General features: G+C 44.4%; 1 protein-coding gene across 8 annotated transcripts in view; it reads right to left on the bottom strand.

The window, feature by feature from the left end:
• Positions 1-8,050: 8,050 nt before the first annotated feature.
• RAI14 (retinoic acid induced 14) overlaps positions 8,051-18,654 on the bottom strand; it is a 147,046-nt gene continuing 136,442 nt past the window's right edge. For 7 of the 8 annotated variants that reach the window (XM_019930170.3, XM_019930171.3, XM_033852785.2 and 4 more), the window contains 5 exons: positions 17,212-17,330; positions 15,017-16,552; positions 13,697-13,825; positions 10,730-10,795; positions 8,051-9,907 (listed from right to left, as the gene is read on the bottom strand). In XM_019930170.3, the coding sequence (XP_019785729.1) occupies positions 9,830-9,907; positions 10,730-10,795; positions 13,697-13,825; positions 15,017-16,552; positions 17,212-17,330 (1,928 nt within the window). In that variant the 3' untranslated portion in view covers positions 8,051-9,829. The remainder of the gene's footprint in view (positions 9,908-10,729; positions 10,796-13,696; positions 13,826-15,016; positions 16,553-17,211; positions 17,331-18,654) is intronic. The other variant, XM_033852782.2, reaches the window with a different exon arrangement.

The raw sequence follows: 18,654 nt of genomic DNA, 5'->3' as shown, positions 1-18,654 counted from the left end.
CCGCCGGAGTTCTGGCTACTGAGACAATGGGGTTACCATGGAAACTGAACGTTGCGGGCGGCGCCCGCGCCTGTAGCCATGGCGACGAGGGGCACTTCCGGCCCAGCGAAATCCCAGGCCATCCACGCAAACCAAGCTGCCGCCGCACCCTTGCCTTAACGGTCCACGCGGGCGAGACTCGGGCGACCTTAGCTTCGTCCCCACACTTCCCTCTGCTGCGGCTGAAAGGTCCACTACTGTTTTGCTTAAAGGGACCTCTCGGCGATAACGACGCCGGAAGAGAAGGTAAATCCCATCGGAGGATGGAAAGGGGCGTCCGGCTCCACGACCTTACCAATTTAAAGCTGCGACGACGTACCGGGCTGTATTCGGCGACACTCTTCGCCCCCGCGTGCCCCTCCGCGCGCCCTGCACCCTCACAGTTGCCCAGCTGTTCGGGTCCTCCGGGCCCGCGAGGAAAGGCTCAGATAGAACTATTGACGGTGCTGGCACCGTATGTGTTGCCACTCCCGGTAAGATTAGAGCTACGCATGGATAAGGGAGCGGAGTGCAGGAAGTGAGTAGCTTAAGATATGGACCACTAGTTCTGCTAATGATTAGCAGTTCAGAGAATATTTTCGAGGGTAGAGGGCACATTTGGCAAACACCACATAGCCCTAAGTTATGCACCATGTATCCTTATCCTACCCATCTTCAGTGGCCTGAAATACCCACAGTGGTAACAGTAACTCAGATCTGACAGGTACAGGGGCAATTGTGGTTAATAACCAAATGAACATCACTGGCTCAAGCAGCCTCGGGTTTCAGGGTGTTGCCATGAACCCCACAATGAATTAGGGGCTGTGACAAGTCAAGTTGGAACTGGTATGTCCCTCTCCTTTTCAAACAAGAGCAGGCTCAGTAGAAAAAGAAGGAAAATATTTACCAAGAACTTGACGGGTGGTGTTTACATTCAGTGTTTGTTCTTTCCAGTTCCGAGGCTGAAGTTTAATTGCGGTTGATCCAAGACTGCCAAGGTAGCCTTTCTGAAGTTAGGTTGGAGGAGCTATTTAAGTGAGTTTGCTTTAATATCTCTTAACTAAAACCTGGATGGCCTATTAAAGTTTAAATCTGTACCCTCAAACTCCTGAGCCAAAATTTTAGAAAGACCCCACCGCTTTTATTCTCTGTTTTCTAAAAGAACCCTCAGCATGAAAGGATGATGAGAGCATTGAGCTGGGCTTCAGGATGTCAGGGTTCTGCTTTGGACTGTGTGCCCTGGGGCAAGCCTAGGGGACTGAATTTTCTTGCCAGTACATTGAGAGTGTTTGTACCACTTGCTTTCTAGAACCCCTTCCAGTTCCAGGATTCTGTGAGGATAAACCACAGATTTTTATGATTCTATGAACATAATATTGAATATTGAATATGAATATTTAACATGTATGGGGATAAAGGGCAGAACTGGTTTCCTGTTCTCTAACACTTATTTCCCTTATCCTTGTTACAAGTTGGTCTTCAATGAAATGGAAAGTTTTAATGTTCTGTCATTCTAGGAAATGGCTATGAAGTTGTTTCTAAGTGTATTAAATATAACTTCTCTTTCCTGAACACTTGCTTTGCTGATCCTTGTGAGGCGGACATATGGTACCAGAACAGTCACTGAGTTCCCATTCCCTAAAGCCAACACTCTGGCTCCACCTCCATTTAATTAGCTCATCTGTAAAATTAGAAATCAAATGAAAAGAACTTTAAAGACTTTTAGAGTTCTAAACCTCTGTGACACTTTTTCTTTCCTTACATCTTAACCCTGGCTGCAAATGTAAAGTTAGTTATAGAGTTGCAGGGGGGAAAATGTCACATCCTGGGACCTGCAGGTGTCCTTAGGACCGATCACCAAGGGAGGGTTCTTGGCTTCATGCAGGAAAGAATTCAAGAGTAAGCCAGAGTAAAGGGAAAGCAATGGGTATTTAATGAGAGAGATACACATTCAATAGGCAGAATGCAGACTGCTTTAGAAAGTGAGAGCAGCCCCAGGGCATGGGGTCATCCTGGAAAGTGCGAGTGGTTCTGGGGCCTGGGGTCCTAGGTTTTTATGGATTAAGTAATTTCATAGGCTAAAGAGTGGGAGGAATATTCTCGCTATTTTGGGGTAGGGTGGGGATTTCCCAGGAATTGGATCACTGCCCACTATTTGGCATTTTATGGTCTACCTCGGAACCGTCATGGCATAACGGAGAGTGATTTTTAGGATTACAATGAAGGTATAATGAGCTAAAGGTCAGTGACTGGACTGTTCTCAAAGCCACCTTGTTTTCAGCTGGTTCCAGCCAGTCTTTATCACGTCCCAACAGCTGCCCCCTTTCTTCATTATCTAGCATTTGTATACTGCTCCTTTCCCTCCTGTCTCAATGGTAAGTGTGCTTGAGTTCTGTTCGCTAACTCTGGAATGGAATGCTAGTAATCTGGGGATAGTGCTTTTACAGCGGGTTCACGTACTCTCCTTTGATTCTGATTACCGTAAGCTTTGCTATCGCAGAAATCACACAGAAGAATCATGTGTATAGGGTACTTTTAGACTCTTCCAACCCCCAGTCAAATGGGATTAGCTCCAAATGATTCCAAACTCAAGGACTGTGAGACCTAAGAACAAGGAAATGCAAATAAACTTTCTCTTGGGTTGTGTGATTTTTTTTTTTTTTTTTTGGCCACCTCGGGTCTTCGTTGCTGTGCACGGGCTTTCTCTAGTTGTGGTGAGCAAGGGCTATTCTTCCTTGTGGTGCATGGGCTTCTCATTGCAGTGGCTTCTCTAGTTGTAGAGCATGGGCTCTAGGCTCTCAGGCTTCAGTAGTTGTGGCTCATGGGCTCTAGAGCGCAGGCTTAATAGTTGTGGCATGTGGGCTTAGTTGCTCTGCGGCATGTGGGATCTTCCCGGACCAGGGCTTGAACCTGTGTCCCCTGCATTGGCAGGACGATTCTTAACCACTGCACCACCAGGGAAGTCCCTGGACTGTGTAATTTCTTAAAACACATTTTCCAGCTTCTCAAGGCAGGGTTAGATACCTTCTTTCTGAGCTCCCACGGTATCCCATCCACTTGTGAGTCTCATAATGACACTCACAAGTCTCTTGGCACTCCATTTACTTTTGAATTTTTCCATGCATCTGTGCATCCATCCAAGGAAAAATACCTATTGAATACCTGCTATGTGCCCGACACTGTTCTTTCTAAGCATTAGGGAAAGCAACAGTGAACAAATCGACAAAGATTTCACTCTCCTAGAGCTTCTGTTCTACCAGGGCTGCTAGTAAACAATATGACATCTCTGCAAGTTAGAAAAAGGCAGGTGGCTTAGGGAATAGGCAGCAACTTTGTGTGAATTAGGAAAACGCCTCTTCCTGCAGCCAGTCTCAGGCCCCTGCTAAGGGGTCCAGCTTTGGGAAAGGGATGAACCACCTGACATGGAAGTAACAAATTATATGGAGAAAAATAAAGTCAGGCAAGGGATCTGGAAAGTGATGTGGATGTGGGGAGGGGTATACTGGCTTATACAGTGTAGTTAAGAAGGGCTTCTCTGACAAGGTAGCATTGAGCAGAGACCACAAGGGAATAAGGGAGCAAATGACACAAATGTCGAGAAGAGCATTGTAAGATGTTAATAGCAAGTGCAAAAGCCCTGAGGCAGGAGCAAATTTAATGGATTCAAGAACAGAAAAAGTTTCAATTGAGAATGAAAAGAGAGTCGGGCTTCCCTGGTGGCGCAGTGGTTGAGAGTCTGCTTGCCGATACAGGGGACACGGGTTCGTGCCCCGGTCCAGGAAGATCCCACATGCCGCGGAGGGGCTGGGCCCGTGAGCCATGGCCGCTGAGCCTGCGCGTCCGGAGCCTGTGCTCCACAACTGTGAGCCACAACAGTGAGAGGCCCACGTACCGCAAAAAATAAAATAAAATTAAATTAAATTAAAATTAAAAAAAAAAAGAATGAAAAGAGAGACAGAAGAGTGGGTCAGCAGAAGAGGAAGTCATGCAGGGCCTTACGGGCAATCCATCCGTCTAAATCTCCACCTGCCCACCCACCCAGTGAATACTGAATAGCTGCTGGGTGGCAGGCCCTGTCTGACCAGATGCGGGGTTCTTGTGAGCAGATTTATATCCACCACTGAGCCTTTAGCGTTCAGCACAGTGCCTGGCTTATTACTAGTGTTCAATAACACTTAAGAAACTGAGTCATCTTCAGGAACTCTCCATTAGTGGAGATTCTGGCCTCTCTGTGTATATTGGGTTCCTATTGCTGCTGTAACAAGTCATCACAAACTTAGCAGCTTAAAACAACAAGAATTTATTATCTCCTCGTCCTGGAGGTCAGAAGTCTGCAATGACCATCACTGGCCTAGAGATCAGGTGTCAGCAAGACCGGTTCTTTCTGGAGGCTCTCGGGGAGAATTGTTTTCTTGCCTTTTCCAGCTTCTAGAAACCACCTGCCTTCCTTGGTTCATGGCTCTTCTTCCATCTTCAGAGCCAGCAGTGTAGCATCTTTAAATCTCTGACTCCTTCTCCTGCTTTAAAAGAACCTTTTGATTACATCAGGCCTTACCAGGGTAACCCAGGGTAATCTCCTTGTTTTAAGGTCAGCTGAATAACAACTTTAATTCTATGTGCGAACTTTATTCTCCTTTTGCCATATAACATAAACTATTTAAATTCCAGGGAATTAGGACATGAGCCTCTTTGGGGGAGTGTTATTCTGCCTACCAGAGTGTTTAACTTGATTTAAATGTATAGGTTTAAAGGATTAATTTACATGTCTGGGTTGCTCAAAACCTGCATATTCATTAAAAATGCCTATCTTCAGGAATGGCCTCAGACTGGCTCCTGGGAAATGAGTTCTGATCCATTAGAATATTCTGTCTGAGAACATTTTTGTATGCTTGACATTTTGGGCCAAGTGGTACAAATCCGATTAAATAGTTCATTCTTAAAATGTGATGTATGGTGAATGCATGTTTTTGCTCTGGGGGGTCTGGAATCTGAATAGCTGAAATTGTTATGCAGGTACTTCAGCCTTCATGATAGATCCCCAATAAAGTCCTGGATACCCAGGCTTGGGTGGACTAATCTGACTGGCCAGACTTCCGAAGTGTTGTCACACATCACTGCTGGGACAATTAGCTATATCCATGTAACTCCACTGGAAGAGGGCACCTGGAAGTGTGTGCCTTGTTTCTCCTGGATTTTGTCCCATATACCTTCAGGCTTTGCTAATTTTAAGGAAGGAGGATGAGAGGATGTTCTGGGCTAATGGTAACGTTCTATACCTTGATAGGGTTTGTTGCCCAGGCATATTTACTTGTCCAAACTTATCAGATGGTACACTTAATATTTATGCATTTCATTGTTATGTAAACTTTACCTAGAAAGAATTTCAAATACTAAAACCTAGTTAATGATATGTATACTGAAATTTTCAGGGTAGCCTGTGTGGATGTTCTGTACTTATTTTAAAATGCCTCAAAAAGAAACATAGACTAATGGATGGAAATTGGGATAGATAAGTGGATAGACATGCATACAAGGCAAGTCTAGGAAAATGTTAATGCTTGACTCTAGGTGATGAGCACATGAGTGTTCAGTGTAAACTCTTTTCAAGTTTTGTTTAAAAATGTTTCTAAAATTTGAAAAATTCAAAACTGGAACAACAAACTCTCCATTTTTACTGTGATTTTGAAACTGAAGTATTGATCTCAATAATGTTTCCTCAAGGTTTTTTTTGAAAAATAAAGTATAGGTTTAAAAACATCTGAAGGTGACAGATAGGTAACTCTTACTACCCCCCTCCTTTATTAAAAGCTTACGTTATTTGGCTCTCCCCCCTCCACATCCTCCACTAATAATCTGGTACATCCAGTCGCCGTTCCTGAAATATTGTTTCTTCCCATTTTTAGGGCTTGGTTTATACTGAATGTACAGAAATGTCTCTTTCCTTCTCTTCTACTCGCCTCCACCTCTTGGGGATTTACTCCTCAAGGGAGCCTTTCCATCTCCTGGAACCCACTTTGATTGCTCCCTCAACCAGGTCCTATGACCCAGTTATGGCGACCGTCGTAGTTGAGCTTTTGTCCTTTCTTTCACAGATATGCCACACACTCCCCGAATGCTGGACAGTTCTCTGCCCTGAACAGGTGAACAGAAATTGCTCCTGTGAATGCCTCCGTCTGTTACTTTTTCCAGCTCACTCTTTGCCTTGCAGTCTGCCTTTTAAACCTTGCATCACCCCCGTCTTTGCTGGATGGTGTTTCTACTGCTGTCAGCACCCAGCATTCCACAGTGAGGCCACGTGGCAAAAGGTTGTGCATCGACATGTTCTGGGAGCATTTTCCCCACGTGGCATATCATGTGTTTATCTTAAGATTGGTGGGTTTAATTGTTAAAGGCTTTGGAGTCAGTCTGAAAGTGTATGTAAGAAAAACAAGTTGATGACTCTTCTGTAACCAATGTGAAGAAAAAGGCCATTCTTGCCCACTCACTGTGATGACCCATATGCTATTCTACTTTTATCCTCTGCATTCCTGTATCACATGATGGAAGCTAGTGTGAAAATGGGCAATTTGAAAATTATCCAAATGGTCCTCGCACATATGCATACATAGCATAGTCATCACATCACTTTTAGGACTGTAAAATACTGGAAGCAGATTAATTGCCCATCAATGAGGAGTTAGTTTAAAAAAAAAAAAAGCACATACCATGAAACATTATGCAGCAGTTAAAAAGGATGTGTGTGCTGACAAAGAACAACCTCCAGGATGTTTTAAGTGGAAAAAGTATGGTCCAGAAATTTCTATATTTAAAGGGGAAAATAAAATACATGCCTACATGTACATACAGACATAGAATGTGTTAGGTCATTCAAGAAACTTAACAGCTGTTGCTTCTGGGGTGGTAAACTAAGAATCAGGAGGAGAGATTTATTTTCAGTTTATCTCATTTATCCTACAATTATATCCCGTGATATATAACCACTGCTGCAGGATGACAGTTTCTTTTCAAACCCTGCCTTTGGCATCTGAGGCAGTTCTTTTCATTTAAGAAGTCTGGTTTGGATTTATCTAGGTTAAGTGCTCATTTGAGTGTCACCAAGAAATCATCTTCTGGGACTTCCCTGGTGGCCCAGTGGTTAAGACTCCACACTTCCACTGCAGGGGGCGCAGGTTTGATCCCTGGTATGGGAATTAAGATCCCGCATGCTGGGAGGCGTGGCAAAAAAAAAAAAAAAAGAAAGAAATCATCTTCTGAGTTGAATGGTTGGCCTCTCTTGAGGTGAGTTCTCCTTTCAGGGTGCACACTCGATAATTTAAAATAGTAATAACCTCAGACACTATTTGCATTATTTTCATTGATATCTTTTGTCCTTTTTCTTCCCAGAGGTGGGGCTTGAGGAAGGTTTCAGTTGAGTATGTATGGTATGCCTTGGCAACAGGAGCTGAGAGCGAGGCAGTAGAATCGTATTGTTAGCAAGGGAAATGGCCTTAATGAAGGGAGATGGCCTTGTTATGCTGTGTTATGAAGAACCATGTTAGCTATTTAAATAATTGCACCCATTTCATTTGTCATCTGGTGTTTCAATTATGCTTTCAACCTGGAAGAATTCACCCTACAGGAGTTTTTTTCAGGAATGAATTAACCTTGTAATGTGATAGGATAATGTAAGAAAAACCACATGTATGTATTACTTTTTCAAAAAAGCAAAGAAGAAAAAAAGAAAAAAAAACCTAATGGAAGCTTTTAAATAGTTAAAAAAAAAAAAAGACTACAGATCAACTGAGAGGCAATTTTAAATGAAAGAACTGTGATGCAAGTGCCCAAAAGTGGGTGTTGCTTGGGGTAGAGTTCAAGGTGACCCCAGGAGCTAGGGGACGAAATGATATGACACACTGTGTGAGAGACTGCGGACAACGGCCACCGGTGGAGCACAACACGGTATAAAAACCTTTGCCCCGAAACGCTAGTTAGCTGAACTTCAGAAGCTGTACGGGCATGCTTGCAAAGGTGCCCCAAATCAACCACAGAGATGCAAAATGAAACAAAAGTTTATTTTCTGCAATACTTTCTGTAAATTACAAAGGCAAAATGCTAAACTACAGCATGTAACTTTTCAATATTTAACCAGAGTACTTGTAATAAATATGCATCCTGAAACAAGATAAAAGGCTACACTTTGTCAGGCTTCCTACAAAATGTCTCAAGTTTTACACTCTGCAGCATTTCTGTGTGGAGCTGGGAGGGGGATGGTTTTGTGTTTTCTTAAGTGCTGTGACAGAAAGTCCTTTCACAGTTTTCTTTGGAGGGTGTTCGAAATTGCCGAACTATAAACAACTTAAGAAAGGTAACACCAGGCTCGAAAGCCGGTGTTGCTTCGCTGTCGTTGGTCCTCATCCAACACAGTGCTACCAAGTGGCCTCTGAGCCCAGGCGGCCCTGTCAGAGCCGGCCTATGCTTTCAGTTCTATACTGTAGAGATTTCCGTAATTCAGTTTACATCTCTCAATAAGATCAAGGCTGTAAGGGAAGCTGCAAGCAAGTTAACCTGAAAGTAAAGTGAACAGGAATGTTTTCTCCCAAGACCTCAGCTAGGCACCATAATGTTTACCAGGATTTTTTGCTTCAAAGTTGAAAAACTCGTTGGTACTAACAGCCCTTCTAGAGATAATTTACAGGTGCTGGTAGAGTTGGGGCATTCAAAAATATTCAGTGGGTAAGAGGATTTACTATATTCAGAGACGTGCTACAGTTCTGAGAACACGATGGCAGGAAGTCTAGGGGTGTTGGTGGCGGCTCATTTTGAGTTTGGAATACAGAACCACCTCCTGCTATAGCTGAAAACCCGGAGGAAAAGGTTATATACTTTTTAAAGTCTTAAACATGATTACCTAAAAAATATTTTGCTGATACAGTCTAATGTAAATTTCACTTACTTAGGGATTTAGATATGAAAACATCTTTAAGAGCCAATAAAAATATTGTAGAGGAAAAAAAAACACTTTTAAAAAATTGAGGTTAAAAATGATGAGGCATTTCTTTTGGCTGTAAACACGCAATTTACTATCCCTCGTTGAACACAAATGTTTGGATTTCCTGAGCTTCGTGCATAAGAAACAGCAGGAGGCAAGTTTGCATAGAAAATTTGCAATATGTCAGCGGTTTACTTAAAAAGAACTTTTAAGGGCAATTTGCTTTTGTTTTAAAACTTCATATCTAAGTTAACAGTGCTCATCAAACTATAAGATTGATAAGCGGGGTGGTGAGAAATATAAGGCAGATGGGGAAGAAAAAGATGGAATTAGCGTTTTTAAATCCACAAGATTATCACGATAAAGGGTCTAAAGCATGCAGCTCATAACTAGTGCCATACTAATTTGGTTAGAAATTAAGTCATGTTTGGGGGATAGGAAACCAAAGGCAAAAAGAACACTGCTGTGCTGAACGGCACAGCCCGAGCGTAGGAACGGAAGCACGGCTGCGTGGAGCATTGATGTGTCACTCAGTGATGAAGTCCCTCAGCTGGGCAGGTACCAAGGAGGATGCCTGCCACCAGCGTGGACGATCCCAGCTCTGGAATCAGAAGGGATGACAGCATCTTTCACCTCTGCTGCTTCGAAGTTTCTAAGCGGTTCTGAGGAGGACAGTCTTCTCCTGGGCCCCATCCTCAGAAAGAAGCCTCTGGAAAGGGAAGAAGCTCTATTACAAGGGTCACAGTGATACCACGAATGAGAACAATGGCAGTGGTTGCCAGCAACTCCGGATCTAACGTAAGGTGGACAACAAGGGGCCAGTGTCCTGCCAAGGAATCCACTTTACTTCTTCTGGGACTGGTTCTTACACATGGTGAGGATTTGCTTCAGCACTTTTTGGACATCTTCATCCATCTGGCCCTAGGAAATTCCAACAAAAGACACTCATTAGAATAACCTACGATATCATGACTTGGACACAAATCACGCAGGACCATGGGGGAGCGAGGAAGGAGGTGAATAAAAGGCAGAGGCTGTTGCCCCACAGGAACTTCAAAATGCAGAAAACAACAGAGGTAGAGGGGGGGCTGAACACTGAAAAGCTAAAGCACTTGTTAGAAAAATAACATCAAAAAGGTGTAAACCAAAACAAAAGAAAACAACACTCAGAAACTAAATCCTGGCACTGCCTCACCTGGGGAGTGAGATGGCTGGCTGGGATGAGCCCTTGGCTTCCCACTGCCCTCCCACCCTCCCCGATCTTCAAGGAAACGTTGGCCCTACCCATTCCCACATTTCTAGGAGGAGCTGAGTCAAAGACACAACCCTGCTCTTTTTCCTCCGGAGGATGAGGGGGCTGGGTCTCCTACCAGACTCCTCAGCAAAGGGTTTCTGGCATCTCAGTAGCGAATATGAGCCCAGCCAGCCAAAGCACCAACAGTTGCAGTAGATGGTACGGATAGCTCTGAGAATGTCATCAAACCCGGAAAATAACACCTAGACCCCTCCTCCTGATGGGCAGCTGCCCCCACACCCTCCTTCAAGCTCCCAACAAAGGAGGCTGCTCCTGGTTAACAGGGCATGGGGCTCCCAACACAAAATCCAAAGCAAAGCAGAAGGTGTTCTAAAAAGCTTTCCAATGAAGAGCTGTCTTCTCAAATTCTCATCTGCTCTACTAGTTTCATGATGGGCGTTTGGGCAAGACCTGCTGTGGTATCTCTTTAGGATCCCCAGACACCATACCTGCACAGCGTACAGAAGGTGCATTCTGTAAACTGATATCACTTCCTGGTGTTGTTTCTTGCACTCCTAGAAAGAGACAATTTGACATTGTTCAAGAGCTTAGGAAACCTTTAAAAAAAAAAACAAAAAAACTAGGAGAAAGCTGCGGCCAAACGCTACCCTAGTGATTCCTTCCAGCAACTAGCACAGGAAGCTTTCAGAATTGCTGTGAACTCAGAGGATTGTGTAGTTTGGAATGCTTGTCAATATTCTTAGGGGAAAAACTACCTGTTTCACATCTTGGTATGTCAACCCTAGAAAAAATTCATGTAAAAACTAGATATGATAATCCCGAATTTGTTTAAAAAATATATACATACTCAGGCAAAGAATACAGATATAGTCGCACAAAGTAAACAGTGCAAGGAACTATCTACTTTGTCAAATGCAAAAAGTTATTGTCTCTGAGTGGTTGGATTATAGGCAGTTTTAATTTATAGTAGCTTTTCCAGAGTTTTCTGTATCTTCCAACTTTTCTATCGTATACAATGACCAAATATTTATTAATTTAAAAAATTATTCTTTTAAAGAGAGTTTATTGATCACCTTCTATATAGCCAAGAGGTGTATAATCCCTGGGGAATTCAATGATTTAGCTGTCAGCGTACCAAGGAGGTCAACAGGGTGACGGCACCAACCTCAAATGGTCCCTCAGCACAGCTGTTAATGATTTTATTTCTCCTTGTTGAGCTGTAATTCCAATTCCTCCTAGTGACTATTTCAAGGATCTCAACTCAGCTCTTAACTCGTCTAAGAAGAGGCCTTTCTGTCTACGTCATGATGGAAATTTAGACTATCACATATGGATCACTTTAAAAATCTACTGGAGTCTATCAGTAGCCAGTTTCACCTCCTCCCCAACAGTGTCAGATGTGAGGCGTCCTTCCTATTCAAGGAAACCCTTTGAAACCTCAGTCTTTGAAGTTCCTGCCAGTAGAAGGTACGCTTGGTAGCCCTCTCTGTGCAGTTTCCTCCCACCTCTTGGTTGCCTCCACTCCATCATTTATAGCTTTGTCTTCTGATCACTGTCTTCCTTTCCGGTTCTGCTTCTGTCATCACTTGGCTGACTTCAGTATCCACGTGGATGAGCCACCCACCACCCTGGCCTCTCAGTCCCTCGACCTCAGCTTCATGACCTGTCCCTCCTTCCAGCCACCCGCTCTCATGGTCAGAGCCCTGCTTCAGTCATTGCCTCTGAGATCTCAGTTGAAAGCATCCCACTCCCTCACCACCATCTCCCATCTTTGCAGCAAACCTGCTTTAGGCTTCCCCTGCCTCCTGCTGTGACTCTTCAGCCCCGGCAGACGCCTAGCTCCTTAGTCACTTCTCCAGCAGCCAGCCTTGGCCATCCATACTCCACCCCTCCACTGGAACTGTGGTTGCCATGGCTACCATGGGCCATCTAAATGCCACATCCCAGTCCCTGCTGCCTCCTACTCGTCTCTTTGAGATTCAGCACAACCATCGCCTCCTGCAGGAAGCCTTCAGAGACTCACCCAGATTGGGTGAGCACATTGCCTCTCTATGCCCACAGCACGTTGGGCACCTATCAATGGACGCTTACTACACTGAAGGCAGGGACTGTGTCTTATTCATTTTTATATCATCAGCACCTTGTATATTACTGATACATAAAAGCTCATTAAATGCATATTGAATAACTAAGAAGGACTGTATAAATCATTAGTACTTTATCTACAAGTCTGTGATAATCACTTGATCAGAAAAATGACCTGCAAAACACAGTCAAGAGCAACTTCTCCTTCCCTGACTACTCCTCCACTGCTCTAGTAGAGCTGGCGACACAAGAAAAGCTGGTTTTGTACTTTGTGGCCAGCCGGAGTAAGGACTGTAGAAACCTGCATTCACCAGTATTGAGTCTGTACTGAAGAAATCACAAAATCCAGGTCCTGTTTGTAAATGGAAGCTAGAAACAGTCCAGGATAGACTAACCGTCACGTGCAAAATGTAACATACCCTCAAGGACTAAAACTTTACAGACATTGTGATAGACTGACTAATAGCCCTCCAAAGATGCCCACGTCCTAATCCGTAGAACCTGGGAGTGTGACCTATAAGGCCAAACGGACTTGCAGATTAAGGATCTTGAGATAGAAAGGAAGATTATCCTGATTATCTGGGTGGATCTAAAACGTAACCACCAGGTTCCTATAAGAGGGAGGCAAGAAGGTCAAAGGTGGAAGGAGGAGATGGGAGGATGGAATCAGAGGCTGGAGTGATATGCGTTGGGGATGGAGAAAGGGGCCACGAGCCAAAGAATTCAGGCAAACTCTAGAAGCCAGAAGAGGCAAGGAAATGGATTCTCCCCTAAAGCCTCGAGAAGGAACCAGCCCTGCTGGCACCTTGGCTTGACTTTTGTGAAACTGGTTTCTTCAGACGTATGGATCTCGAGAAATGTAGTAATAAGTTCGTGTTGTTTTAAACCAAGTTTGTGTCGCTGTATTACAATAGCCATCGGAAACGAATACAGACATGAAAGGGCTTTCCTGGGCGAACTCAGGAGACAGGCCAAGAAGCAGCTTCAGACATGTAGACATACAACTACCAGAGATCCTGGCCCCTAATAAGAAACAGCTCTCGCCGCTGCCAGAGACAGTGACGACCATGGCAGAAGAATGGAGAAAGGGTAAAAAGCGAGTGGAAGAGTGAACAGGAGGCCTCCTCCCACTGTCCTGTGGACTCCTCCCTTCCTTCTCACTGATACATGTTACCCATCGCACTGCAGGCAATGACTGAGAAATCCATCCGCTCCCTCTCTGGCCTTCATCACAGAAGTCTGTAGTCAGCTGCTCACCGAGGCGCAACACGCCTTCAGGCTGGGCGTCTGCCCGCTGGCTCCCCGCTCCCCCTGGTGTGCCGTCTGTCTCCCCACACCCCCAGCCAGGCCGCAGAAGCACGTCCACTCACAGCCAGCTGCTGCTGCAGCGCCTCCAGCTGCTGGCTCTGCCTCTTGGACGAGCTCGTGGCGTAGGAGAGCTGCGAGAGGCTGTTCAGGGCCTCCTTCAACTTGGCGACTTCCTTTGACATCTCGTTTATCTGGCGAGAAAGGAAAGCTCTATCAGTAGGCAAGAACGTGATGGCAGAAGCAAGACTCCACCTATTTCTCAACCTGTAACATAGCCTCTCCTGGCCTCTGGGACTGCAGCAACCCCTTTGTTATTTTTAAAAGAAAAGCCATAAAATGAAACATAAAATCAGATAAAAACAGATAAAATCAGGCAAACCAAACAAAGCCCTCTAAGGCCATTCCAATGCAGACAAGAGCCCCCCGAATGAGAGACTGTGTTTTGGGGCCTGAAAAGGTAACAAAAGCTGTGACATGGGTTCACCCTTAAAAGGGGGACGGTTGAAAAAATAAATCAGAAACAGGATTTCAGGTATTCCTTATTTGAAGACAGCTAGGTCTTGCTCCATATTGCTGACGTGGGCAGTCAGGAATAAGTTTTAGAAACCCTGGTATCCCGGGCATCTTGCCTCGTAGTGAAGACAATCGCCCACCTCCACCCCGTCTCTTGGCTTCAGGACCTCTTTTTGAAACATTCATTATAATGAAGGAATAAAAGATAAAAAATGCTCTCATGAATGCCATTCAGAACATCTGACCCAGGAGACCGGGAATGCAGAGCAGATCCAGGCACGGAAGCATCATCCGCTTTTCCCTTTACTTTCCTCCTTCCTCCCCGCCCAGCCCATCTCACATCGCCTGCCCCTCACACTTCCCGCCTTATTATCCTGTACACCTTTGAAAATGGGGCCCGGGGAGGGTTTTTATACTGACTCAGAGGAAAGCTCGTGGGGTTTAGGGAAGCAATATCAAGTCTGGGAGTAATTGGGTTTTCATATGACAGAGGAATCTGTCTGGATTCCAACAGAGTAGAAGTTCAAGATGGGTCACAAATGCTTCTCAGTTGGTGGGTTCACTTCTGATCCCTGACACCTGGCAGGGCTTCTGTAAAATAATTTTTAAAGGGAAAACATGTCCCACACATGTGAAAATGCTTTGGTATGAGGGAAGCAGTAGAAGATGAGTTGTTTTTTTTTTAAATAAATGTCCACCCTCCTATTTTTAACGTGGCTTTGGGGACAGAGGGAGTCATGTGTGGAGCCGCTGACCATTCACAATAGGTCAGTGCTTACAAATGGTAAAAATGTTAACCGCAGTAAGTGAAGGTTGAAAGTCCTAGCGTACACTAGCTCGAAATTCAACAGCAGTACAGTCTCACCAACCTTCTTGTCTTTATCCTCTTCCAGTTTTGAAGAGCTTTCAGAATCTCTCTTCATTTCTGCAAGCTCTTCCTGAGCGTCCTGGCATTTTTGCAGAAGTTCATTTACTTCTTGCTCTTTGGATTTCAAGAGAGTCTGAATGTTTTCCCTTTCCCTTTTCATTTGTGAGACCTCGCTTCTAATCTGGGCAACCTCTGAATGGGCCTTCTCTTTCTCTTTCACGGAATCCTTTAATTTTGAGGCCAACACACTCACTTCGCTTTCCAAAGACGACTGGAGCTTCTCATAGGCAGACCTGGGCACCATCGCGTCGGTCACGGCCGCCTTCTCCTCTAGGAGTTGTTTCTCCAGCTTTGCCACCTCCCCTTCCTTGCTCGCAAGGTGCTCTTTAAGACTGCCTATCTTCTCCTCCATCTCTCTGGCAGTGGTCCGCAGCATGGTTATCGCTTGCAGATGCTCCGTCATGGAGACAGAGTTCTCTTTCTGTGCGTCCACCAACTGTTTGAGCTGGGTCAGCTCACTCAGCACTTGGGAATACTGCGACTTCATTTCACACAGGGCCTCTTCAGCCTTCGCTCTGGATACGCTGGTCACCTGCATCAGCTTCTCGTGCTCTGCCTTATGGATATATTCAGCTGTGACGTCTTCTAGAGATTTCCTCTTCCTGTAATCCTCCAGCTCGGCCTGGGCCTCTTTGTACAGCTGGGACAGCTCACTCACCTGCTTGTTGAGTTCATCTATCATCCTGTTCATGGCCTCTTTCATGTCCCCAGCTTCATCGCCCGCCTCCTGGGTCATCTGATTTTTCAGTGTATCTTTTAATTTCATGATTTCTTCTTGGGCCTCTTGGTATTTCTCAAACAAAAACGCCTTCTCCTTGTTCATATTCTCAATTACCGAGCAATACGAGCTTTTCATTTCCTCGAACTCTTCCCCAGGTGGCTTCATAACCACCCCTTTCTCCCTCTCTACAAGCTTTTCCTCCATCTCTCTCACTCTCGCTTTATTTCGTTCACTTTCTTCCAGTGCGTTCTGGAGATCCCGCTTTAGCGCGTCTATTTCCTCCTCTGTGATCCTCAGCTCACGGAGGCCTGAGTCAGTATCCACGCCTTCCGGTGAGACCAGGCCTAGTTTCATCTGCTTCTGCACGCTCAGGACTTCTTTCATAGCTTCCTCGTACTTGCTCTGAGTTTCCTTGAGTTTCTGGCTGAGGTCGGAGCCGTTCTCTGAAATCTCCGAGTTGTTTAAGCACACCGACTCTGTCCTTCTGGCCTGGAGCTCGGCCTGCAGCTCTCTCCTCTCTGCTTCAGAGCTCTCCAATTTCTTCCGCAAGTCGTGTAGAATCTCCTGTAGTTGCTGGATTCTGACATCGCTGTCGATAGTGGATTTACTCAAGGAATGTGTTAAGACAGATGGAGATGGTCTGGAGTCTGGAGGAGGGGTTTCACTAGGTTTGCCCAGGGATGGGGCCAAGTCAGTTTCAGCAGAATGGTAAAAGTCAAAGCTCAGGTCTGCTTCTGCCTCCCTGGGTGTTTTGGCCTGGAAAAAAAAGGCAAGAATGAAATAGCACCAAAGGTGGGGTTAGATGAGCAAGCAACTGCAATGAGAGAGTGATTCCGAACCTTACACGTGGGAGAGCAGCAGGATGGCTCTGCACGCGTCCTCTTGCCCCGTGAAAAAATACGGTCCGGGACGCGGGAGTCGGACTAATGACTCTAAGCTTCTTCTGTGCTCTCTCAGGACAGATTATGTGTGCCACTTTAAAAACGTGAGATTTGTCTTGGCTGAAGAGCCTCTGACTCAAATTTTTCCTTTGTTTCTCATATTATTGTAGTTGCCAAGAGGGACAATGGGCTTAGTACAGCTACTTCTTATCAAGTTCTTAAATCTGCCACGTGATCAACTTTACTAAGTGAATAACTGACTAACCATATATATGTGTGTGCACATATATGTATATATATTGTCAGATATATCATACGATGTATATAATCATATAATTTACCAATTTACAAAAATAGTTAATGAATAAACTCTCTCAAGAAACAAATAATTTGAAACTATAAAATGCTTAAGGCTAATTTTAAAAAGAAGAAACTAAGGTCAATGTCTAAAACAAAATATCACCTGACTAACCCTGAAAAACCCAATAGCTTGAACCCTACAGAACAGACCGTGTTGGCAATCTGTTTACCTACCTGTAATTTATCTTGTAATTCCTTATTGTGTAAGGTAAGAGAAGCAACTTTTGCCTGCAGTAGGACCAGAAGATCTTGTTGGTCAGCTTCAGAACTTATATCCAATAAGCTATCAGCACCTTGGAAAAGAGACAGGCAATTTAAAATAATATTTTAAAAATTAAACTGTTATTTCTCTGACCTCTTACAAACTCACTTTCTACCCAATCCAGTTCTTCTTCCTGGTCCAGACTATGACTGAAAGCCCCCTGCAGCTGGATAGATGAATAGCAATTCTCAGGCCCTGGGGTTTCCTTACTGGCGTTCCCCTAACACATATACTAGGTGCCTGGACACAAATAAGCACATCTGAAAACTGATGGATTCGGTCACACATTTTCCGTTCACTTAATCAAGTGCCACCCCTTGGTTGTTTTTTGTTCCTCCCATGCCTAATACATCCCATTCTGTGAATCCTTTCAGATAGACCTCTGGAATCTGGTTCACTTCTTATTCCCACATCCATCACTCTAGTTCAAACTTCATCACCATACTTGGTAACTCTACAAATGGCTTCCTAACAAATCTCTCTCTCTCTCCTCTAGTGAAAATGTAGCCTGTACCAACAACACTGGCAGACTAATCTTCCTAAAACATACTTTGATAGGGTCATTCCTTTGGTTCAAGTGCTTTAATTGCTCTCCCTCTAAAAATAACCTCCAAATTCCTTCATCTGGATTAAGGCCAATAGGATCTGGCTCCAGTCTACTTTTTTTCAGGTTTATAACTCCTGATGTTTTTCTCTAGTATCCCATTTTCATCAGATTCAGCGCTTCTATCACATCCTCTATATTCTCAACACAAGGCTGCTTCTTTAATTCTTCATCCACACGACTGCCCTTGTAGCATCTCTTTGGCTAGATACCTCTTAGGCATCCTTCAAGACTCATGGCAAACTCTGCCTCTTCCTTAAAACATTCTCTGACCACCCACCATGAAACAGCCTTCTCTGAATCCCACAGTAAACACTGTTGGTAAACCAGAACTATTTGAGATTCTACTGATTATCGTGCTGAAATAACCTTTAAAGCTGTGCTACTCAAAGTTCTCATTGAGACAAGACAAGAAACGTCCTCCAGAATGTCACTCAATGTACTGCTTCCTTCATCCAGAAAGTCTTCCTATGGAAACAAAATTGTCAGGTGGGCAAAACAGTGTGCTTGGCTGGATGACTTTCTGCTCTAAACTCCTTAGTTATTTTAGATTGGCAACAGTTTAGAGACCACACTCTGAATAGCACTGATCCAAATTTCTACTGTTACTTAAAAATTTTCTCGAGCCATTTAATGCAAGGATAAAAATTTTAATCTTTTTTTTTTTTTTTTTTTTTGTGGTACGCGGGCCTGTCAATGTTGTGACCTCTCCCGTTGCAGAGCACAGGCTCCGGACGCACAGGCTCAGCGG

The sequence above is a fragment of the Tursiops truncatus genome, chromosome 3 (assembly GCF_011762595.2).
Source record: "Tursiops truncatus isolate mTurTru1 chromosome 3, mTurTru1.mat.Y, whole genome shotgun sequence".
In the NCBI taxonomy this organism is placed as follows: Eukaryota; Metazoa; Chordata; class Mammalia; order Artiodactyla; family Delphinidae; genus Tursiops; species Tursiops truncatus.
Note: the sequence above shows the minus strand (reverse complement) of the source record. Positions and strands in the feature narration are given on the sequence as shown.